This window comes from Apodemus sylvaticus, chromosome 19, assembly GCF_947179515.1.
Source record: "Apodemus sylvaticus chromosome 19, mApoSyl1.1, whole genome shotgun sequence".
Taxonomy (NCBI): Eukaryota; Metazoa; Chordata; class Mammalia; order Rodentia; family Muridae; genus Apodemus; species Apodemus sylvaticus.
The window spans coordinates 3,783,078-3,807,062 of record NC_067490.1 but is presented as its reverse complement, the minus strand read 5'-3'; the positions used below and the strand labels follow the sequence as shown (position 1 = coordinate 3,807,062).

At 43.9% G+C, this 23,985-nt stretch overlaps 1 protein-coding gene and 1 long non-coding RNA gene across 23 annotated transcripts in view; one reads left to right on the top strand and one right to left on the bottom strand.

The window, feature by feature from the left end:
* The window catches only part of LOC127669619 (H-2 class I histocompatibility antigen, D-B alpha chain-like), a 450,763-nt gene that overhangs the window by 164,717 nt on the left and 262,061 nt on the right, over positions 1-23,985 (bottom strand). For 4 of the 22 annotated variants that reach the window (XM_052163710.1, XM_052163722.1, XM_052163731.1 and 1 more), the window contains exon 8: positions 13,966-14,013. The exons of 10 other annotated variants lie outside the window; for them this stretch is intronic. In XM_052163710.1, coding sequence (XP_052019670.1) covers positions 13,966-14,013 — 48 coding nt within the window. Of the gene's footprint in view, positions 1-13,965; positions 14,014-14,185; positions 14,219-14,396; positions 14,514-14,640; positions 14,745-23,985 lie in introns of all 22 variants that reach the window. 8 more of the 22 variants (XM_052163724.1, XM_052163745.1, XM_052163744.1 and 5 more) reach the window with 4 other exon arrangements.
* LOC127669633 (uncharacterized) overlaps positions 1-23,985 on the top strand; it is a 77,245-nt gene that overhangs the window by 32,460 nt on the left and 20,800 nt on the right. The window contains exon 2 of the long non-coding RNA XR_007974404.1: positions 13,754-13,883. This is a non-coding gene — a long non-coding RNA (uncharacterized LOC127669633). The remainder of the gene's footprint in view (positions 1-13,753; positions 13,884-23,985) is intronic.

The following is a 23,985-nucleotide window of genomic DNA, read 5'->3' as shown; positions in this document are numbered from 1 at the left end:
GAGTTGAAGCATGTATACAGTAGTTGTAGCAAAATGTAAGCTTAAGTTTCTCTCAGTATACAAAAATCCACACCAATGTAAATATGTGAGACTAGTCCTTGTTGCTCTTTAGTGTAAAGTAGATTCAACAGTCTACCCTTTACTCTATCATTCTTTTATAGTCCTGACAGGAAACTTCTAGGTTCTTTGGAAAGTTAGTTGTAACAAATGATGGTTTGCTGGAGCAGACATGTGACAGAATGTTTTCCTGAAGCAGACACAGGTGAAAGGATGTTTTGTTATAGCAGACATGTGACAGGACCTGCGATGAAGAAGTATAAATATGACCCCACAGACAGTTGGGGATGAGCACTGAACTTTGGTTTGGTTTGCTTTGCCTTACTGTTCTTCACTAAGGACATGCATGTATTGATTTTCCTTACATCCTTGTTGATACCCACTTGTGATAACACCACCACTGACAGAAACTCTCCAGAGAACTGCTTCTGAATTCCCATAACTTCTTGGTTGGTTAACCTTGGGGTTTCTTTGGTTTTGAACCACAGTTGCTGGTTTGGGCATCGTGTCTGCCTGCTGAGAGGACTGAACTGTAGCTGCTGAATCCTGTGTGGGGTTTGCTGGCCTCCCGACTGGACTGCAGCTGTTGATTTGAATTTGGGGTTTACTATGGGACTAAACTGCTCACAAAGAAGATTGAGCTCACCCCCAAAGAGCTATTGTTAAACAGGTCCGCTTCCCCCAATATCCTAATAACTTGTCTCTTCCGTGACCTCTTCTGGGTGGTGGGCAAAAGGAGAGGCTGAACATTTATTAAAGTAGGTGGGAAAAAATGTATGCCTACATGCCCCGTTTTTCTTTTCATCCCTTTTCCTGCTTCAACCCTGACATTAGATAGTAGAGAAAGGAAGACAGAAGAAAGGAAAAGAGAGAACAAAATTTCTGAATCTAATCTTTCCTTTGCTTCCTCTCTGACAAGGACCTTTAACAACTAGTGACCAACCACACTTTCACAAGGGCAAACACTCTACACCCACTCAACAACCAAATACTTACCATCCCACGATTGACAATGAGGGCTTAGTGTTCTCAAAATTGTTTCTTGCTTTCTGGGAATGAAAATATCTTTCAAAGGCCCTAAGGCAATGAGGATAGTGGTCAAGTCCTAAGAAAGCTAGCTGTAACATTTGCTGTCCAGTCTCTGGGTAATGGGAAAGTGCAGGGCTTAACTGAAGCCCTGGATGGAGCGGTCTGTGAGGCTGGAAGATTTTACCAATTTTTTTTTGTCTTTTGTTTTTTTTTGTTTTTTGTTTTTTGTTTTTTTTTTTGTTTGTTTGTTTGTTTTTTCGAGGCAGGGTTTCTCTGTGTAGCCCTGGCTGTCCTGGAACTCACCCTGTAGACCAGGCTGGCCTTGAACTCAGAAATTCTCCTGCCTCTGCCTCCTAAGTGCTGGGATTACAGGCGTGTGTCACCACCGCCCGGCGGGCTGGAAGATTTTAAATTATCATTTGAAGTTGTTCTGGATGCACATTTCTGAGGACACAGCTATTGAGGCAGTTTGAGTTCAGATCATCTGGGATGTTTGTCTTGTCTTCCTTGGTGTCAGGTCCCTTCTCTGTAAACACATAAACATTTATAGGTAACATACATTTCTGCATTAACACATGTATGGAATATACAGTGTCCACAGATCAGTTAAAGATGATTCTCTTCTATGTGAGAGAAGGAAAGGCATCAAACACTGTAAGTCTACTTACTCAAGCTGCTATATAAATGTCCACCCATGCCACAGGAAAGGGTGACCTGATAAGCCATATGGACTTTGTAGCCAACAAGATTTATTGTCTATGAATAGCTGAAGTCCTGACTGGTGTCTCAGCCAGTTTCAGAGCTGTTTCCTTGTAGAGGGACAAGATTCATGTTTTGTTTTGTTTTGTTTTGTTTTGTTTTGTTTTGTTGTTCTACTTGTTTTCTTTCTACATTTTTGCAGACAAGATTTTTAGATCTCCCCTGGTCAGATCTCATATTTATTAATTTTGAAGGAACCCATAACTTTCCTTCTCTTGTTGAAACAACAGCAAAGCTTCTCGCTGAGCTCAGCACACTCCTTCCTTCCACTGTGCGGTCCTCACATACGAACGCTGATCGGATGCAGCAGACCTTTCTCAACAACAACTCCAGGGTTTTTCAGCCGCTGTGTTCCCTGCCTCTAGACCTATGAGCAGACTTCACACAAAGTAGATTCCATGATGGAGGTAGAGTGTGTAGTGCATGAGGAGGAGCCCTGCACCTCTGTGCACACATGTAAGGAGCCTGACAAGTTCGCTAATTCATTTAAGCAGAAGTCTGGGGAATGTGTGTGGGAAGGGATTGTGAGGGTGTGGGATAATGGTGGAGGGAACATTAAACTGGGTCAGGCTGAGTTTTTGAGTAGAGATCCAATGAAGTAGCAAAGACCAGCTACAGGTCTCTCTGTGAGTCCCTGGCTGTTCCGAAACTCACTCTGCACACTAGGTTAGTCTTCAACTCAGGGTTCTGCCTGTCTCTGGGTATGCAGGACCATGGCCCAGAAAATGTTCTTAATCCAATTACCATAGAAGCCTACTGATTTTTTGTTTGATCATGGTAGTAGAAAAATAGTCAACGACTGAGAGAAAAGGCTGCATAATGGTGGCAAAAGAACATCTCTGGCCATGAATCAGTTTCTAGACTTGAGCCAGTTTACATACTCAGAATGCCTTGAATGACTGAATGGTCTGGTTACCCCGAGTAAGTATCTTATAAAATACATAAAAGGTTTACTGCTAGCCTTTCTCCAGTCCTTTCCTAGTGGAATCTACAGACTCTCACCAGGGTAAACCATACACTGTGGGAAAGAAAGAATCAGACTTACCAGGGTCTACTGGATACAAAGTCATAAAATAGGACACACAGTAACCTATTATCAAATAGAAGTGGTATATAAGTAATCAGGACTGGACAGGTCCTAGAGGCACAAGGAAGTTACACGAAGTGTTTGCTCAAATGCCTATGACCTCTACTGTTACAATGCCATCTGCTGCCAAGCCTGCACCTGCAGCCTCATGAGGTGCCTTGTTATTGGAAGACTAAGGAAGAAGAGACCAGGGCCTGTCTTGCTGATGGTATATAAGGATTATAGGTACAGAAGAGAGTGAAGATTTCCAACTTAAAGAGCCAGTAAATATCTTCAACAAAATTATAGAAGAAAACTTCCTTAACCTAAAGAAAGAGATGCCCATGAACATACAAGAAGCCTACAGAACTCCAAACAGGCTGGACCACCAGAAAGTCCTCCTGGCACATAATAATCAAAACACCAAATGCACTAAACAAAGAACATTAAAAGCAGTAAGGGGAAAAGGTCACATAACTTATAAACGAAGGCCTATCAGAATTACACCAGACTTCTCACCTGAGACCATGAAAGCTAGAAGATCCTGGGCAGATGTCACACAAACCCTAAGAGAACACAAATGCCAGCCCAGACTACTATACCCAGCAAAACTCTCAATCACCATAGATGGAGAAACCAAGATATTCCATGATAAAACCAAATTTACACAATATCTTTCCACATATCCAGTCCTTCAATGGATAATAGATGGAAAATGCCAACACAAGGAGGGAAACTACACCCTAGAAAAAGCAAGAAAGTAATCTTCCCAACAACCCAAAAGAAAGTAACCACACAAACATAAATATAACATCAAAAATAACAGGAAGCAACAATCACTATTCCTTAATATCTCTTAACATCAATGGACTAAATTCCCTAATAAAAAGACATAGACTAACAGAAATATTTTTCATGTAAATCTTCAATTTTATCAGAAAATGTTTATAATTACACTTTCAATCAACTTAGAAATATTTTATGCCTACCATTTTATCTGTGTAATTTTCCATGATACTCTTCAGTTTTAACATGTTATTCTATATTTTTCTACAATTTTATCAGAAATATTTCCCACGTAAATCTTCAATTCTATCATAAAATGTTTCTACTTCCTTTTTCAATCAATTTAGCAATGTTTTGTCTACCATTTTACTCTTTAATTTTTCCATGAAAATTGTCAATTTTAACATATTTTTCATCATTTTCATCATTATATATTTCATCAGTTTTGTCAGAAATATTTCCATGTGAATCTTCAATTTTGTTATAAAATGTTTTTACTTCCTTTTTCAGTAAAAAAAAAAAAAAAAGTAAAAAGAATAAAACCACAGCAAATAAAAGAAAAAAAGTCAATGGGAAACTACAACAGCCTAATCCAGGCAGGATGACAGAGGGCACAGACCCTTCAGGAATGGTGGTATGCTGGTCACTCCTCCACGAAAGGAGCTAAGACCTGCGGAGGTGCTGGTGAAAGAGAGGAATGCAGAATGGGTAGCAGAGGAAGGTGGTTATAAACACCGGTCAGGAGAGCAGAAGATTCAGCCCAGGGCACTGAAGAGGACAGACACATGAAGCAGAGGAGCAGGAACTAACCACAGGGCAGAAAATAGTGTCAAAGAAATGGGATTATATATTATGAAGTAGCCAGGGAACCAGCCAAAGCTATTTGACCAAGGCTGTAGCAAATAAGATAAGTTGCAGAGTCCTTATTTCTCTAAACAAAGAGGCTTTGTGGAACCCATGAGGTTACCTGCTGAAACCATGTGACCAGCTGCAGAAATGCAGACATGCGCATTTCCGTTGTGTTTGGTTAAGAATGTATTTGTATGGATATTGCATTCTCTTTTCTGTTTCTTTATGACACGATATAGCATCAATTAAGAGAATTATCAATGGCTATCATATTTAAATTGGAGATACTGAAAGAATCCCCTCAAGGGACATTGCCACTTTTTCTGAATTTATAATGTATTTGCAATTGTACGAGTGACAGTTTTCTTTTTTTTAAGATTTATTTATTTATTTTATGTAAGTACACTGTAGTTGTCTTCAGACACACCAGAAGAATGAGTCAGATCTCATTACAGATGGTTGTGAGCCACCATGTGGTTGCTGAGATTTGAACTCGGGACCTTTGGAAGAGCAGTCAGTGCTCTTAACCACTGAGCCATCTCTCCAGCCCGAGTGACAGTTTTCTCATGTTTCAATATTATTATGATCTGGTTATTGATTTTATTTGGAAGTTAAACATGACACAAGGAGACATGATTGTGTGTCGAGGTTTTTATTATGACATTAATAAGTGGTGTGATCCCGGCACTTGGCATGCAGAGGTGAGGCAGGAGGATCATTCAAGGTCTGGACTGGAGAGATGACTCAGAGGTTGAGACCTTTAACTGCTCTTCAACAGGTTCTGACCTGTAGAATTCTTAGAAATCTCGGTGGCTCACAAACATTTTATGCAGATCTGGCGCCCTCTTCGGGTAGATAGGCACATAAGCAGGCAGAACACTGTGTACATAATAAATCTGAAAAAATAAAAATTCACGGTCAACCTGAGCTTCAAGACATAACAACCCAAACAGCATAAATGAACAGACAGACTCCATAGACCAGTAGCATCAGGGATCACTCTTAGGGGGAGCTGTGTGGTATTCTTCTTTCCTTTGCTGAATCCCTAAGATCAGTGTGTACATCTAGTGCAGGGGACCCTAGAGTCCTGCACTAGGGTTTGGAGGTGTTCCTAAGTCCTGAAATGACCCCCAATACTGTTCAGGGATCTCTGTCTTTACAGAAATCTTATGGGTGTTTTGCCTCCATGTGTGTCTGTGTGCCAGGTGCATGGAGTGCCCCAGGCGGCCAGCAGAGGGCGCCCGATCCCCTCGGAGACTGGAGCTACAAGTGGGTGAGAGCTGGGACTGAATCCAGGTCCTCTGGAACAGCAGTGAGCATTCTTCACCTCTGAGCAATCGCTCCAGCTCCATGATTTTACTCAGAAGTGACACCATCTTTATTTTTATGCTGTGACTCTCTGTGATTCTTTTCTCTGCAGCACAGGGCCTCACTCAGGCCTGAGCCCCCTAACTACCCTGCAGAGAGGGTGTGAACAGGAGAAGCCCTGGGTCCCTCAGGGTCACAGAGTCCAAGAGAAGGAGCGTCCCACACTGTCCCCACAGTGCTCAGTCTACACAAACGTCTGATGTCCTCCAGCACCAATGCATCATGGGTAACATAACCCACACATGGAACGTTCCAGATGCCCTGTGTAGGCTGATATTGTACAAAACCTACTGTAATAAGCTTACTTAAATGTTTTAACCTCTCTTCTAGCTCACCACCCAGCAGAGGTAGTGGAAAGGAAGGGTTAATAGGGCAGAGGAGGGTGTGGACCTGTTTAGAGATAGTTCTTTGGAGCGAGTCCACTCTGTGTTGTCAGGATATCAGGAGTTGAGTTTACAGGAATCAGCAATGGCAGTTCAGTCCAGAAGAAACTGTGGATTTTTTTTGGGGGGTGGTGGTGTGGTGTGGTGGAATCTAATACTTTATTTTTATAGAGGAATCAAAAGAAGACACACGTTATATGTAAGCTATAAAAAAAACTTTGTGATTCATGATGTGAAAATTGGTTACAGAATAAACAAAGAAAAACCATCCATAGTAGGTTTTAAGAATGGAAGCTCATATTATACAGAATAAAGCAAAAGGACTCCAACTTATTTACTTTCTTTCACACATGATTAATTTCATAGTATAAAATAAAATTATGAGTTAAAAACAAGTAGATTAATTACAATGTTGAGATATTTTCTGTATACATAACACAAATGTTCATTGTATAGCTTAGTATTTCTTGAATTTTGAGATTTAGGTATTAGTTTGGGTATTTATGCATTCAAGAATTATATTTAGAATTTAGTAATATAAATTTGATAACATATTGATATACCTCACACTTTCATATTTCTCCTGTTAACAGGGCTTGGAGAAAAGAGAACTGGATGAGCCATAGCTAAAGGTTTTAGATCTCAGCATGCACGGTGCTCTATCTGTGGGAAATACAGCAAAAAGACATTGAACAAGCTGGTAATGTTCTCAGATCTCAAAATGCCCTGTGCTTTAAATGTGGGAAACGTGCTCATCAGAAACAAAACTGTGAACAAGGCATCTCTAAGGGCAATGATTATTCTGAATATAAATGAGAAAAACCCTAGGCTTCCAGGAGAGCTCAGGCAATGTGACAGAACAACGGTTGCCACTGGACCAAGGAGTGCAGGTCCTAGAGAGATAGCCAAGGCGATTTCTTGCCAGCATTTTCTTGCCATCAGGAAACAAAATGGGGAGCCTAGCTCCAGTCCTACTGAATAAAGGACAAGCTGTTTGCCCCATGTCAGCCAGGAAATAACGAGCAGGCAGAAAAACCTCAACCAAGTGTTGCAGATCTAAAGCATGCTATTGCAGCCAGTGCTGCTCTAGACTTGGCAACAGACAAACATCTTACACTAGTCCTAAAGACTGAATGTTATAAAATAACTTCTGGAGAGATGGTTTGGTCTTTTGCCCTCAGGGACAGTAGAGATGGTCTTGGGAAGAAACCCTTTGACTTTTGAAGGACTGATTGTTCATTCACAAATTATAGTTGTAGATTTAAACTATAAGTGAAATAATGGCTTATGTAAAAAGAGAGATGTCAGTTAGCACAGGTGATGGGATCCTGAGCGTCACTGTTTCCCTACATCAGAGGCTAAGCTGCTCCAGTAGAAAGATCAGGAGAGTTTGGAAGTAATGGAAAATGTGTGTTCTGGCAAACAGTTGTCAATGATTAGAGGCCAAAATTAAAGTTGCATATGAATGACATCGAAATAGAAGGTCTTGTGGATGCAGGAGCTGATGTAACTATAATTTTACAAAAATCTTTTATTTCAAAATGGTAACTTCAAAGGGTTTATACCCAGTTTCTAGGAATTGAAAATGTTATCTCGGGTAAAAACAAGTGTGTGATGGGTTAAATGTGTGGAACCGGAAGGTCAAATAGAAAAGTTAAGATCTCATGTGGATTGGGGTAAACCCCTCGTGTGGATCTCATTGGCTGGGGTAAACCCGTGAAGGAAGGTTTTGTTAAAGTGGACACGGGTGTGAAAGGCTAAGGCTGACTCCTGCAGGAATGTTTGCTGAAGCAGCACAGGTGAAAGGCTGTTCTGCTGGAGCAAGCACGAAAGGACACGTGGTGTAAGATTTTTCACTAATGACACGCGTGTATTGGCTGCCTTACATTTCGTGGTTGAGCTGCATGTGTTGGGACTCCATAGGGAGATGGGATCCAAAAATCCTGTGGGGCTGTGGTACAGTTTCTTTTTGCCTTAGCAGACTCAGGCTGATTGGCAGAGTGATGTCAGCTGAGACAGACACATGTGCAGGCAAGAGACATGTTGAGGCAAGACCTGTGGGAGATGCGTGATGTCTGGCGAGTGTAAACAGGACTCAGCTGACCCTGACGCGGGCTGAGTTTGGCTTGCCAGTGCAGTGAGCTCGTGGGTCTCAAGTCTTTGCTGACCTTTGCTTCCTTGAAAGGGACACAGCTGAAAACTTCTCCTGACATGGCTCTGGGTCCCTCCTGCTGAGTGGAGCCAAGGCTGAGGCCTGGCTGTCTCTGCTAGGCACTGCCACACTGCTGGTTGTGTTTGCTCTCCCGACTCTGCCAAACCAGACTGCTAGTGCATCCCTGAAATGTTTGTGAATGGATGGAGAAACCGCTGCTAACCTATGAACTAAACCACTGATTTCCAGACAACACAGAGAGAGTTACTCCAAAAAAACCTTTCTAAACACATCCACTTCCCCTGTATCCTTTCTTTCCTGCTAGCTCTGGGGTTGGGGTTGGGGAAGGGCTAAAAGAGAGTTTAAAGCATTTAAAAAACATAATTAAAAACAAGGTTTAAGAAAATTAAAGTTATAGCTCTACCCGTAAAATGGTTGGCTCTCAAGCATGTGTGCATATCTGTCTCAAGAAAAGTTGTAGGCACTTGATCAACTGGGACAAGAGGACCTGGGGCCCAACGCACAGAGGAGTCTACCTGCCCGCGGGATTCCCCTGAACCTGCTATAAAAAAGAAATTGGGGTAGGGGTGATGCTTACAGATTTGAGAGCAATGAATAGAGTAATTAAGGCAAAGGGTATAAAAATAATTACACATTCCAGCCTGCACATATAAAAGACACAGCGTTCTGCTATTTTACTTGAAAGCTGTAAGCTCAGATTGGGCAGGTTTTGGAGCTATTCTGACTTACACCCAGGTGCCATGTCCCTTGTTGTTTGCTGTCTGTCCTGGCCCTGTGCTCATGGCCCTTCTACTCTCAGGTGACCTGCTTCCCTCCTCCTGTCCTTTCTTCTTTTCCTCTTCTCTCCTAAGGCCCCTCAATCTTTAAGTTCCGCCTTACTCACTCTATTGACCAATCGCAGGCTTTAGCGTTTTATTGACAAATTAACTTGGAGGGAAAGGTTTACATAGCATCACTGAATGTGTATGAGGATCTTCTCCTGGGGCAACCAGATCTTGTGGGCCAGTATTTAGGATTTGAATGCATATCAGCACCAGAGCAATCCCGAAAAATGGGTCCTTACAGCCTGGAATTCCTTTATCTTCTTTATTGATTGCAACTAATTTAAAAGGCAGGTTTTTTTCTATTCCCTTGCAACAGCAGGATAAGGAAAAACTGTCTTCATATTACCTGCTTATAACAGTGCTCGACCTGTAAAAAGATATTAGTGGAAATTCTCCCACAGGGAATGTTAAACATTCAAACACTGTGTCATATTTAATGTAACAACTGCTAGAAATAATTTGTAGGCAATTTCTTCAATTCATTAGTTACCATTACATGGAAAAAATTCTGAGGGCTGATTCTGATGTAGATAATTTAGAGATTGTTTGGTGAAACCGAAAGGATTTTGCCTTGTTGAGGTTTGAAGATTGCTTCTGAAAAAAAAATTACAGAGAGGGGATTCCATTCACTAGCTATGCTATAAAATAAGTCAACAAAACATTCAACCCCAGAGGGTACAGATTGGAAAGATCAGTTGTGAAATCTCAATGATTTTCAAAAATTAATGGGAAATAGCAATTGGCACTGGCCCAACATTGGATTAGTTGCTCAAGATTCAAGTAATTTGTTTCAAATGTTGCAAGTAGATTCAGACATAGACAGTCCAGGACAGCTAACCAATAAGAAGAGAAAGAGGTAACCTTAATAGAAAAGAGACTGAAGGTGTATATGTGGATGGCATAGATCCCAAACTGGACTGTATTTTGGTTATTTTGCCTTCAACTCCTTCTCCTACTGGGATCATTATGAAAAGGGAAGTAGTATTTTAGAATAGATCTTCTTTGCACACAAAGAGAAAAGTTAAAGGCTTATATTTAAAAAGTTTCTGATTTAATTGCAAAAGTACAACTCTGTAAACTGTCAGTAATAGTCCTAGCAGAAATTACAGAGCCTTACACTAATACGAAGATTACGTCATTATGGGAAATCAGTGAAGACTGGCAAAGAGTTTGTAACATCTATTTGGAAGAAATTAACAAATATCCTAAAAGAAAGTAACTTCCCCTTATAAAAAGAACTGATTGGATTGTCCCAGGTATTGTAAAAGGAATGCTAATTCCTGGGGCACCATTCCATACGAATGCAAAATCATTGGGAATGGCTGCTATAAGTAAGGAAAAAATAAGCAAAGTAATTCAAAGCCCATATTCTTCAGTTAAAATATCAGCGTTGTGTGCAACCCTTATGGTATTATCAGATTTTCCTGAATCTCTTAGTATAGCTACTGGGTCAATATGCAGAAAGAGCTGTTCTGCACCTAGGAACTGCTGAATTTATTCTGGATAATTCAGAGTTAACCTTGTTATTCTGCAACTGCAACAGGCAGTCAGAAATAGAAACTATCCATGATATATCATGATATTCAGTCTCTCACAGGCATGCTACGTCCATGAACACAAAGAAATGAAGAAATTAACCAATGATTCATAGGAAATGTGTTAGAAGCTTCAGATATTCAGGAATAACACTATGTTAATGGATAATGTTTAAAGACAAAATTTCTATCACCTGGCAACAAGCCAAGGACTTTATAAAGAAATGTCTTGTTTTTTGTATAAACAAACTCCAGTACACAATGGAAGTAACTCTAAGGGCACCAAAATAAATAAATAAATAAAAAATAATGAAATCTGGCAGATGGATGTGTTTCGGTTTTCAGAAATTGGAAAACTAAAGTTTATATATCACGCCACTGATACATTCTTAGAATTCCAATGTGCACCTGCATTGAGTGCTGAAAATACTAATTCTGCAGTTACACATTTACTAGGAGTAATGGCTCTTATGGCATTATGTACAAACCAGGACTGACAATGCCCCGCACATGTCTCCACTAAGATGCAGCAACTCTTTGCACATGGTAAAGCACATTACAGCTGCACCACACAATGCTGCAGGGCAAACTGTTGTAGAAAAGGCCTAATCACACCATAAGGAACACACTTGTAAAACAAAAAGAAAGAATTAAGAGCCCAGGAGTAGAATAGACTTATGAATCCTGAAGAGATGTAGTTTGGGTGCCTCTAAATTCTCCAAGATAAGAACACTAAAGAATGGAAAGTTCCTGCCTATTTTAAAGCAAAGTGTATGGGAGAGGGCTTGTGGTCTTTGCTCTATGACCCGAGGCAAAGTTCACAGGTGATCTTCCTCTACCCCCTGGAAAGGAGAAAGGGTTTGTCCCCTACAGTCTTGCTTTGGAGCCTTCCCCCCACCAAGACAATGACCTGGCTCAGTCTGCCAAGGGTGTGTGTGTGGGGGGGAGGGGCAAGCTAGAGACTTCTGGGCAGTGGTGGCACACGCCTTTAATCCCAGCACTTGGGAGGCAGAGGCAGGTGGATTCCTGGGTTCAAGGTCAGCCTGGTCTACAGAGTGAGTTCCAGGAGAGCCAGGGCTACACAGAGAAACCCTGTCTCAAAAAAAAAAAAAAAAAAAAAAAAAAAAAAAAAAAAGAAAGAAAAAAGAAAAAGCAATTGAACCTTTGACAGAACTCACCTACTCTCCCACTGTCTGTCTGTCTGTCTCTCTGTGTCTCTGTGTGTGTGTGTCTGTCTCTCTCTCTCTGTGTCTCTTTCTCTCTGTGTGTGTCTATCTTTCTGTCTCTCCCTCAGCTTTGAAGAGCCTTCAAGGTAGGAGCTCCAGGTAAGTCATAGAGAGTTTCTCTTTGAGCTTGCAGGAAAAACAGAGAAGCATCTGGCAAGATCCAAGTGAAAGAAAAATCTACCAAAGGGAGCTGAGGATCCCTCTTGCATTTGGAGGAGCTCAAGAGAAAGGCAGACTAGGTTGGTAGAATGACACACAGAGAGATTTCTGAAGAGCTGGCAGTTTAGTTGTAGAATCAGGCTTGTAAACAGATATTTTGGCCGGGCAGTGGTGGCACATGCCTTTGATCCCAGCACTTGGGAGGCAGAGGCAGGCAGATTTCTGAGTTCAAGGTCAGCCTGGTCTTCAGAGTGAGTTCCAGGACAGCCAGGGCTACACAGAGAAACCCTGTCTCAAAAAAAAAAAAAAAAAAAAAAAAACCAAAATCAAAAAAACAGATATCTTATATATAGTTAAGAAAAAGTTTCCCTGCTGAGGTAGCCAGTTATTGCCTCAGTTTATGCCTCCAGTGTCTTTAGTGCTATAGATATTAGTTAATTTAAATGGTTACCGGCCTATGACTGGGACTTTGATCTCCTGCAATACAGAGCCATCCACCATGCAGAGCAACAACAGGTCTATGAATAGGACTTTAAGGCAGACTATGCTGAATACAGCATCCATCATGCCCGAGTCAGGGCTGCAAGCCACAAGTCAACATAGCTGGCAGTGGAGATGAAGAGACTTTAGCACCTTGGTCCTGGAGTTAAAGTAGTCCAGGTTCAGGAATCGGTACCCGAGTCACAGGAGAGAGAAGCATTGCTGTCAGGTCTTATCCCAGCTGTGGATGTGCTCCTGAGAGATGAACTGACAGACCACACCAGACACCTGAGAACCCTGGAAAAGATGCTGGAGAGAAGGAGAGGCAGAAATCACCACAGTAGCATGGGACAGGGAGCGCCCAGGGCAGCTTCAGGACGGCATCATTAGAAGCTAGAGCAAATGGGTGGGAGGAAACATAGTGTGACTTATCTTGTGCACCTGGCACACTAAAGGATGCCGAGTTGAGTCTCTGAACTTTAGTCCTGGGGTCAGGACAAGGCTCTGGCATTCCCGTGTCCTTGTGATCACAGAATCTCAGCATGTGCTTCACAGTGATGGAGGGAGCACAGCGCAGAAGTGACAGAGCTGAGGCGCAACCACATCAGAGATAGCAGCACAGTGAGACAACCTGGGCACAGCCCTGTCACACTCAGCTCCCACAGCCTCATCCTGTCCCCGATGCACACAGTGTAGTGACACAGATTCTGGAAGGTTCTCCATCTGCCATTTATTTCTACAAATAAACCTCCAAGTATTCTCAATCCATGACATTAACACGCAATCAACCTCAGGTGAGGATGTGAACAATCAAGAACACATTCAGATTCTCATTTTCGGTGTGGAAGTGAAGAGCTGCAGCTCAGGGCAGCATGGAGCTGACAGGATGCAGATGTCCCCCAGTGTGTGGCTGGACCAGGAAGGTTGGCTGTGGAAGGGAACACAGGGCAGTGCAGGGACAGGGTCCTGTGTGCAGGGCAGGCTGGGCTCCACAGTTCTTCACATTGAGCCCCGAGGCTCACAGGGAACATCAGACACTGTTGTCTAAAGAGAACTGAGGGCTCTGTGTGTCACAGGAGAGACCTGAACACACTGGCTGTCACTCAGTCCACTCCAGGCAGCTGTCTTCATGCTAGAGAATGAGAGTCATGAATCATCACTGTGAGGACAACATCCCAACAACCCACAGGTCACTCACAAAGGATTCTGGGAGTCCCTGAAACCCAATCATGTTAACATTGCCCATCCCCAAGCAGGCCTCAGAGTGTCACCTTTACAATCTGGGAGAGACATATCAGAGCTCTGGGAGCTGTGGCTGCCTAGGGTAAAACAAAACATGTATATGTACATGTACCTGTATGTATCCATATCCCTGTACAACTGAGGCCCCCCAGAAGAATTCTCTGGAGGAGCTATTATGGATTCCCAGACCTCCCTCCATCTCCAGCTTCACTCCAATGGCCCCAGGACAATCCTGTCCCCCACACTAACCTGCAGCTGGAGCATAGTCTCTTCCTTGTCCACCTGTGAGAAGGAAAGCTGTGAGAGCTCAAGGAAGATCTTGACACTAGGAAGTTCCCAGAACTGACACAGACCCAGGTGGAGACAAGAGCAATGTGGGGTGTGGCTGTGTTTCCCATTGATGGGCAGAGGACACTTCTAAAGTAAGCTGAGAGAAAACCCGGACCCTGCCCTTTTCTACCTGTGTTTCTCCTCCTCTTCATCACAAAAGCCACCACAGCTCCAATGATGGCCACAGCACCAAGGACAACCAGAACAGCAATGATCACCATGATGGAGTCGGTGGATGGAGGAGGCTCTGGGAAGGACAGGTACAGGAAATGAAGGTGAGGGTCATGACCCCAGCTCTCAGCCCTGACCTGCTCAGGGTCTGCAGAAAGCTCCAGCTTTCCCTGACCCCAGCTCTGCACCCACACCCTCCTTACCCCATCTCCTGGTGAGGGGCTCAGACAGCCCCTCATGGTGCACATGACATGTGTAATTCTGCTCCTTCCCAAAAGGCACCACCACAGATGCCCACTTCTGGAAGGTTCCGTCCCCTGCAGGCCTGGTCTCCACAAGCTCCATGTCCTGGGTCAGCCCCTCCCCATTCAACTGCCAGGTCAGGGTGATGTCAGCAGGGTAGAAGCCCAGGGCCCAGCACCTCAGGGTGACATCACCTTCAGGTCTGGGGTGATGGGTCACATGTGCCTTTGGGGGATCTGTGTGGAAGATTTAAGAAATCATAATACAAACTGAAATCAACATAAGACACAGTTAAATCTATGATGACACTGAACTATGTGTCTGTTTGACACTTCGACTATCACTGCACTTAGTGACCTGCAGGCAGAGCTGGTCCCCTCAGCACAGAACTGCACATGTTCCTGGGGGACTCAGAAGCTAAGAGGGAATCCACATGAGCCAGTGGGTCAGCATGGTCATTCTTATGTGATGTTCTACAGCATGAGATATGTGGTCACAGAATGGAAGATGGGATAAAAAATAAATAATGTAATGTGTGCTTGAGTTCATATCAAAATAAAAATTAGGGCCATGTGCTACTGGAAGGATGTAACCACTGAGACTCAACCTTGTGGTCAACTTGCTAACCAGCATAACTGTCAGTCTAAGTGACAAGCCATTAGGAAGTGTATATCAGAAATGTGGTAAACCTCTGACAGTCAGCCAGAGAAAATGACTCTCAGCCCTGCCTCTGGGGTGACAATGTACAGGTGTGTCACACAGGATCCCTGGAGTGTGCTGTGGATCCCAATGCAGCACTCACTGGACACAGCGGGCTCACAGGGTGTGAGGATCTTCCCTCTCACTCCAGCCCTGGATTGCAGAAGACCCTGTCTCTCAGAGTCCAATTCCTGATTGATTAGGGAAGCACTGTAACTTGTGGGGGCAAAAAGGAAGAGCAGGAGGCTCTGGATGTTTAGTTCTGACAGGAACCAGTCTAAGTTCTCAAAAACCTCTCTTTTAAGGGAACCCTGATTTAACTAGTCTAATTATTCAAGTTAGCAGTCTCCCCTGGCACCTGTGGTGACTGATACAAACCATAATACAGGCATGGAGAAACAGGATCACTGCAGTGCAAACACTGACTAGAAGCAAAATAACACGCCCCCCCCCAAATAAGTAAAGAAAAAAATAAAGAAATAAGAAAGAGAAAAGAGAAAAAAAGAAAAGGAACTCCACAATTTATATTCCTCCAGGGTCCCCCACAAGGGCTCCTGTGACCACTCACCACTGTAGGAATAGAATGAATTGGGTTGTAGGAGGGATGCAAACCCCACAGACAGGGAGGGATCTGCAAGGATCTATTCTTTGGAAAGTTCTAGAAACAGGTGGAACCAGCCTAGTGTAGGGGAGTCCATGTCTCCCATCAGGTAAAGTAGACTCTGGGTCCTTGGTAAAGGACTGACACACCCATCATGACAGGAGTCAGTGACCACAGAGAATGCATGTGGGCAGAGAACCGGGCCTGGGAGAGGCCATGGCTGACAGAGGCTACAGGCTGGCAGCTGTTATTATGTTGGGAAATTCTCTCCTTCCCTCCTGAGACAGCCTGGGCACTGTCCAGGGAGGAGGCTGAGCCCTGGGAGAGGCAGTGCAGTCACTGTGATAGGATCAGGAGACCCAGGGACACTGTCTCCCCTCTGAGACAGGGGCATCGCCCCAGCTGAGGGTTTCTTCTTCCCCAGGACTGAGCCCCAGCCCGAGGGCAGAGGGAGGAGCTGCCCGCGGCCCCTGCACCTGTGCGCAGCAGCTTCTCCTTCCCGCGCTCCAGGTATCTGTGGAGCCACTCCATGCATGCGCCCTCCAGGTAGGCCCTGTGTCTCTCTGCAACACCAGCCTGCTCCCACTTGCGTCGGGTTTTCTGTGCCGCCAGGTCCACTGCCATCCATGTTTTCAGGTCTTCATTCAGGGTGATGTAATCCTGGCCATCATAGGCGTACTGCATGTACCCGCGGAGGAGGCTCCCATTCGACCCACATCACAGCCAGACATCTTCTGGATTGTGTGAGAGCCTGCAGGACCCCGCGGTCAGTCGCGTCCTCCCGCCCCTCCCTCGCCCACCTACACACTCTGCCAAACTGAAAGGGAAACCGGTCCTGGGTTGGTTTTGCTCTGGACCCGGGATGTCTCCAGCACCTATGTCCGGACGTGAAGGGATCGTGACCCTCAACCCGGGATCACTCACCGCCCTCGCTCTGGTTGTAGTAACCCAGCAGGGTGCTCAGACCCACTCGGTAAAACTGCACACAGGCCTTGGCTTTCCGTGTCTTCAGTTCCCAATACTCTGGCCCCTCCTGCTCAATCCAAGGCGCGTGGCTCCATCCTGGGATTCTCCGCATCGCTGTCGAAGCGCACGAACTGCAGGTCGTCCAAGTAGCCAACAATAATGAACCGGGGCTCCCCGAGGCCAGGCCGTTACTCAGTGGTGTAGAAATACCACAGCGAGTGTGAGCCTGGGGGCGGCGCGCGGTGAGACCCCGACCTCCTCCAGGGACCCCGGAGGAGGGGGTGCGCGAGCCGGGAGGGGAGCAGGGTGCGGGGCTCGGGATGCGGGTGGAGAAGGGGCGGAGTTCGGTTCGCGGAGACGCGGCTTCCCCGGTGCCGCCCCCGCCCCTCCCTGCAGAGCGCGTTTCCCTCCCGACCCCGCACTCACCTGCGCGGATCTGGGTCGGGGCCAGGGCAGAGCAGCGTGCGCGGTGCCATTGCCCCCATCTGGGATCGGGGTGTCTGAGTCCTGCGGGCTGAGTGGACTTTATAACCAGCACCCACAGAATAGCTTGTTGGTTTCCCAGGATCGCCCCACCCAATGGAGGTGAGATCTGCCAGATGGTTCCTTCAGTCTTAGGAGGTCAGAGAGGGCATCAGATCCCCTGGAGCAATACAGGTTGTGAGCAGCCTTGTGGATGCTGCTCCTGGGCAAGGGAGGGACAGGAGTTGAGCTGCAGGAGAGGGTGGGGTCTGCAGGGAGAGAGTGAGGTCCTCGTGCACCCCTGTCTTAGTGAGGGTTTCCATTGCTGTGTAAGACCCTGTGACCAAAAGCAACTTGAGGAAGAAAGGGTTTATTTCACTTTACGCTTCCACATCACAGTCTATCATGGGAGAGATTCAGGGCAGGACCTTGAGGCAGGACTCTAGAGGGAGGAGCTGAAGCAGAGACCAGACCAGTGCTACCTGGCTTGCAGCTCCTGGCTTCCTCAGCCTGCTTTCTTATACAATCCATGATCACCAGCCAAGACCACCTCCAGTGGGCTGAGCCCTTCTATATTGATCATTAATAATAATTTTTAAAATGCTCTATAGACTTTCCTAAACGCCCCTGGATGGAGGCATTTTCTCAATTCAGGATTCTCTCCCCAAATACATCTCAGTCTGTGTTGAGTTGACAAAATGCAAACAGCACAGCCTCCTGGTGCAGGGTCAGTCAGTGAGAGCTGAGGGAGGAGGAGGGGTATGGGTTCCTCTGCCTGACCTGGAGCCAGGGCCCTGCCCTGTGGATGGAGGACCCATGGTAAATCAGTTGGAATGCACAGAATGGGAACACAGTGGGATCAACTCCATTCCTGTCCCTCAGTACCAAGGACCTGTCTCTCCCCTGCCTGTTGGTTGCTGCTGCTGATATAATCACAGGGGAGACTGTTAAAGTCAGGGCTACTGAGGAGAGGGGGAGAGAACATTTTCTTCCCTCAGAGCAGGGTAGTCTGATTTTTGAGGAACTGAGGAGCGGTAGGTAGGCAGTTGATAGACAGACAGACAGACAGGTGGACATAGAATTAAACAGGCATGAGAAGACGCGCTCTTCCACTCTTTGGACAGCTGCTATTTCCCTTCTTGCTCAGACTCCATGCAGCTTCAGGTCCTGCTCCAACAGACAGCTGCCCAGCTGGGGAAACATTCAGGGCTGACCCTGTGGGGTTTGCTAGGGTTCTTGCATGGATCAGAGGGCTAAGGGATTTTGCAAAGATCACACCACACAGCAGACTTCATGTGAGAGGTTTATTGAGGTGGGTAGTAAGGATGGAAGGGAAAATGAGCTGGTTGTGAAGACATGGGCCAGATAAGGAGGGTGCACAACTTGTGGCCACAGTAGAAATGTGTCACATTAGGTGGCTTCTGGCATTGAAAGGCTGAAAGCAGGCTGGTTCTGGAATGTGGGTGGTCATTGGGTGACAGACATCCATTTGTCTTATTTATTAAGGTGAGAAAATAGGAAGGGGTGACTGGTGGGGCAGAAATGGGGTCACTGAGCTCTTTAGACTGCTTCCTGTTGTCTGGGGGTGTTAACATCTTTGAGGACCCAAGAAAGCTGGGATGCTGTCTAAGTTCAAAATAAGCATGCTGTTCCCTCACTGTCCAGGCTCTGCAGGACCTTCTGCAGCTGGGGAATGCAGATGTGTCTTTAAGTTGAATTGTCATGGAGCAGGTGCTTTGAGGCTGTCTGCCATGCAGGGTTTGAGGAAACACCTGGAGTGAGCATTTTACTGAAGCATATGTGTATATAAGGATCAGAGGGTAAAGTTCAGGAGGTTAGAATAATTCTTTCTTCCTTAGGTGAACATTTTAAACTTTTAGGCCCATTAGCTGGGTGGGGGTGGGGCATCCCAAGATGACAGAGAGGAGGAGGAGACCCCACCCTCAGGAATAAGCTGAACAGGCAGGAGATGAAACAGGCTGTTGGTTGACAGTACTCATCTGGAGCCCATTTGCCTGTGAGAGGTGGATTCAAGTAGATTCTTTGAAGCTTAAAAGAATTTTTTAAGTTTACAAAATTAGACATTTATCATTTATAACATTTATCATTTATATCACTTAACATTTATAACATTTAGATACATTGTGTAATCTGTACTGAACTTGACGCTGTAGAAAAGGCAGCAGACTCAGGCCTTTGAGTCATAGTAAAAGCTTGGGGACCCAGAAAAGGAGTTTGGAGGTAAAAGCATGAACATTCTGCCCTCTTTCCAGAACACTGCATGTATACAGACCGGACAGGCGTTTTTAGCTCAGAGAAGCACTTTTAAGTCTATTCTTAGAAGGCAAACATAAGAAATTCATAATCTTGAGCTCAAGACGATGATAATAGCAATCACTGTTTATCATAGCCAGATCAATAACTGATCAGAGCTCCACTGATTAATGTTAAAACTCTGACCTTCTTAGATCTTAATATAACAAAAGCATAGCAAGGGAAGAAAACTGAAACATTTTTCATTTTTACATACACCTTAAATCACTTTTTTATACCTTTACAAATTACATTACACACCTTAAAACACCTCCTTAGAGCCTTATAAAATGCATTTAAAACACTTTTTAGACCTTTATAAGTAAGTCACATTCACAGATCTCAAAGCTCACTATTAAGATTATTGCAACTTACTTAATGTTTCATATCCACAGAACTTACATAAGCTTTACCATTTTTTCTATCCAAGTATTCACCACAAGACACAGGTGGCTGGGTCCTGAGAGCAGTCACAGTTAAACAACTTCCTTTACAGAAAGGGATAGTAAAAAGTTACATTGAAATCTGCTGTGTGCTTTATCTCTTCTTAGAATCTGGTAACAATGTGTCAGTGTCTAGACATCGTAGCAACTCTAGGAAAGTATCTGGTGATTTTCACACATGAAGAGAACTGAGAAGCACCTGAAGCCTGTGTTGTTGCTGCTGTTAAACTGACAAAGCTCTCCCTGGTCAACACCATCAGAGATCTGTGAAGGATGAATTTTACCTGAGCAAGCAGGAAGTACAGACTAAGCAGCTTCCAAATCTATTAAAAATGACAAACTTAGCCAGGCAGTGGTGGCGCATGCCTGTAATCCCAGCACTCTGGGAGCCAGAGGCAGGTGGATTTCTGAGTTCAAGGCCAGCCTAGTCTACAGAGTGAGCTCCAGGACAGCCAGGGTTATACAGAGAAACCCTGTCTCGAAAAAAAAAAACCAAATCTAAAAAAAAAAAAAAAAAAATCAAAAAAAAAAAAATGACAGACTTATCTGTTACCTGGATAATCACTGAAGGTTCCACTGTGGTAGTCTGGTAGTCTTGATTTCACTGGGGACAGAGGACCCAGGACAGCATTAGTCTTCCCTGCCCGGTTCAGAAGGTCCAAAGACTGCAGTGGACCCTGGGGGATCAGCCTGCTTTGTCTATGCAAATCGGGGCAATCAACTCCCCAGTGTCCTGCTTGTCCACAGTTTGGACAGGTTCCTGGTGACAGACAAGATGAAGGGCAGATTGTCACCCAGTGGCTGGTTTGAATCCCATCAAAGACCTGAAGAGAATGAATGTTCTCAACCTAGACAGGGAGTGCAGAACATGCAGATCTTACAACTATAGAAAACAGAGACTGCTGGCTGCCTGGACAGTCTCCCAGGGTTCCTCTGGAACGGTGGGGCATCCATGTCTTCGGGCTGCTAGTCCAGAACATCTGACAGATTGTTCTGTGAAGCGGGAATCATGAGGGACTTCTCTACCTGGTCCTGGCAGACTTCAGCATTTGACTTCCTGTGCTTTCTTTGTCCAGTTTGGACAGCATTTTGTCTCCAGTTGAAGCAAGGGCAGGTTCTTGTCCAGTGGCAGCTTGCTGCATTTGAGGGAAACTCCAGAAGGAGGTTCTTCCATGCTCATCATCTTCCTTGAAGTATATGGGGGTGCTGCCAGGAGCTGACACATCTCATTGTAAAAGAAAGTCTTAAATTAATAAAACATCTTTAAATGCCATATTCTGAAGCTGTCTGAGGTTTTTGAAGACTACTACCTAACAAAATCAACCAAACAAAAGTTTGATTAACTGACTATTAAGTAGCATTTAAAAATTTTTCTTAAACAGTTTGTAATAGGAGCTTTCAAAAGGATTAGTACTTCCCATTGCTGCTTTAAGGAGTACATAGGTATCTAAATACCATGGGGTTGATACATAGTATGTTGTAACCAAAATATAACCTTACTTTTCTTTGAATATACAAGAATCTATACCAATGAAACTAACTGTAACCTTAATTTGAATCAATATACAACAATCTATACTAATGTAATCAAATAAACGTCAATTTTGTATCACTATACAGGTATATATACCAATGTGAGCAAATATAACCTTGATTTTCCATCAGTATACAAAAGTTTATACCCATGTAGGCAAATATAACCTTATTTTGTATCAATGTACAAAGATTTATCCTAAGCTGGGCGGTGGTGGCGCATGCCTGTGATCCCAGCACTTGGGAGGCAGAGGCAGGTAGATTTCTGAGTTCGAGACCAGCGTGGTCTACAGAGTGAGTTCCAGGACAGCCAGCGCTACACAGAAAAACCCTGTCTCAAAAAAACCAAAAAAAAAAAAAAACCAACCAAAACAAAACAAAACAAAAAACCCAAAACCAAAAACAACGACAAAAAACCAAAGATTTATCCTAATGTAATCTAATGTGATCAAATAAACCTAAATTTTGTATCAATATAAAAAGATCTATACTAATGCAATCAAATACAACCTCAATTTTGTTTCAATATGCAAGGATCTAAACCAAGGTAAGCTAATATAATTTTGTAAATGTATGTAATAATTTTCTATCAATATACAGTTGTACATAAGAAAAATTGAATAATTTACCTGTTTCCTATTATTCCTGTATTATTCCTATATCTCCCATTGTGTCTATATAAAAAGGAAAGATTTTAGATGTATCACAGTAAAACTATTTTCAGCAACGATGCTATCTGTTTATGCCAATCTGTCCACAGTGTTAAGCTTGGTTGTATTTGGCAGTCTTAGGATTCAGGATTTTTGAGTTCAGAGTTCTCTACAGTGTTCCTGTCAGTTTCCTCTGAACTCAGGAAATTGAGTGTCCTGAGCAGTTTGTAGTCTGAACTGATTATTGGATGATGTTTGCCACTTTAGCAGCAACACTGTCTGTGTAGAACACAACAGTCAACCCAAAGGTGTCCACTGTTTGCATAGGACCTGGCAACAGAAGAGGCATGGGGCAGTTTACCCCAGTAGTTAGTGTTAACACAATCCAGGTGAATTTGCCATTGGTGGGCCGTGTCGTCCTTCTTCTTGGAAACCTAAAAGATTACTGTTAGGAAAGCTACAAAACCTATTCATTTTAAGTGTCATAGTCCGCACATCTCAGAACTTTTAAAAGCCTCAACCTCTTAAGTAATTCAAGGTATACAAACTTTGTTTCTAGTTACTTGCTTTAGATTGAAACTTGGGAACACACAGAGGAAGCAAGATGAAGGTCATTTCTAGAATCAGTTCCTACCTTGAATGACTACTGGTGTGATGACAGAAGAGTTTATGTATCCACAATATTCTTACAGAATTTGACATAATATTTATAACTTTTATGCCTTAAGTGTTAGAGAGTAAATGAAAACCAATAGATTATGAGATTGGTGGCAATAGAACGGTCCCTTATTTTCTGTTTTTCTCTGTCCCATACCAAGTGGTTCTTCTGATATGAGATGGAATTATTGGATTTTCCTTTAACAATCATGTGTGGGTTTAGAGAAGGAGAGACCCACGCTCTAACCCCAAAATCCAGCTTAATGTTTAATTGAACTGAAAAGTGGCAAAGACCATTTGCCACCTATGCCTGTAGAAGGAGGAAGAGACAAGATGGAGACAGATGACACCACTTGGCCAGTTGACTCCTCGTCTTGGGACATTTTCTCTTGATGACCCATCTTTTTTCTTCAGACGTTTCATTTGCCCCATGATCTTCAGATTCCTTAGTTGGATGCTTTTGTTCTCCTGGAAGGATAGGAGCATCGCCCTGCGCAAACCCTAACTCCCAGGGCTCCCCATTTTGGCCATTTCTTTCTTTCTTTTTGGCAATAGAAAAAGATGAATCTAAGTTAGGTATACCTACATAGAGTTAAATATACTGCATTGCAGCAAATGAAGATTATCTGTTATGGATATTAATTATAACCTTTTAGTTTTAAGTTTTAGGCCAAATTTTGTTATATACTTTATTGTAGAGATCTTTATTGGGGTGCCATGCCACCTGGCAGGAACTTGACATAGACCAATGTGAAGTTCCTCTCCCAGTCTTTGAGCAGGAATTCCTGTGTTAGCTATAATTCTCTCCACCTGGGGTGGAGTGCTCAAAGTTGAAGCCCACTGTTCTTCAAGGACCTGCAGTTTCCTGAGAGGCACTAGCCACCTGCTGAGCAACCTGAACCTGTTCTGCCAATGAGTTTCCAGCCTTTGGGGGAAGGGTCCCCCCCCCTATATATTTGGTGACCCCCATTAAACTTTGAG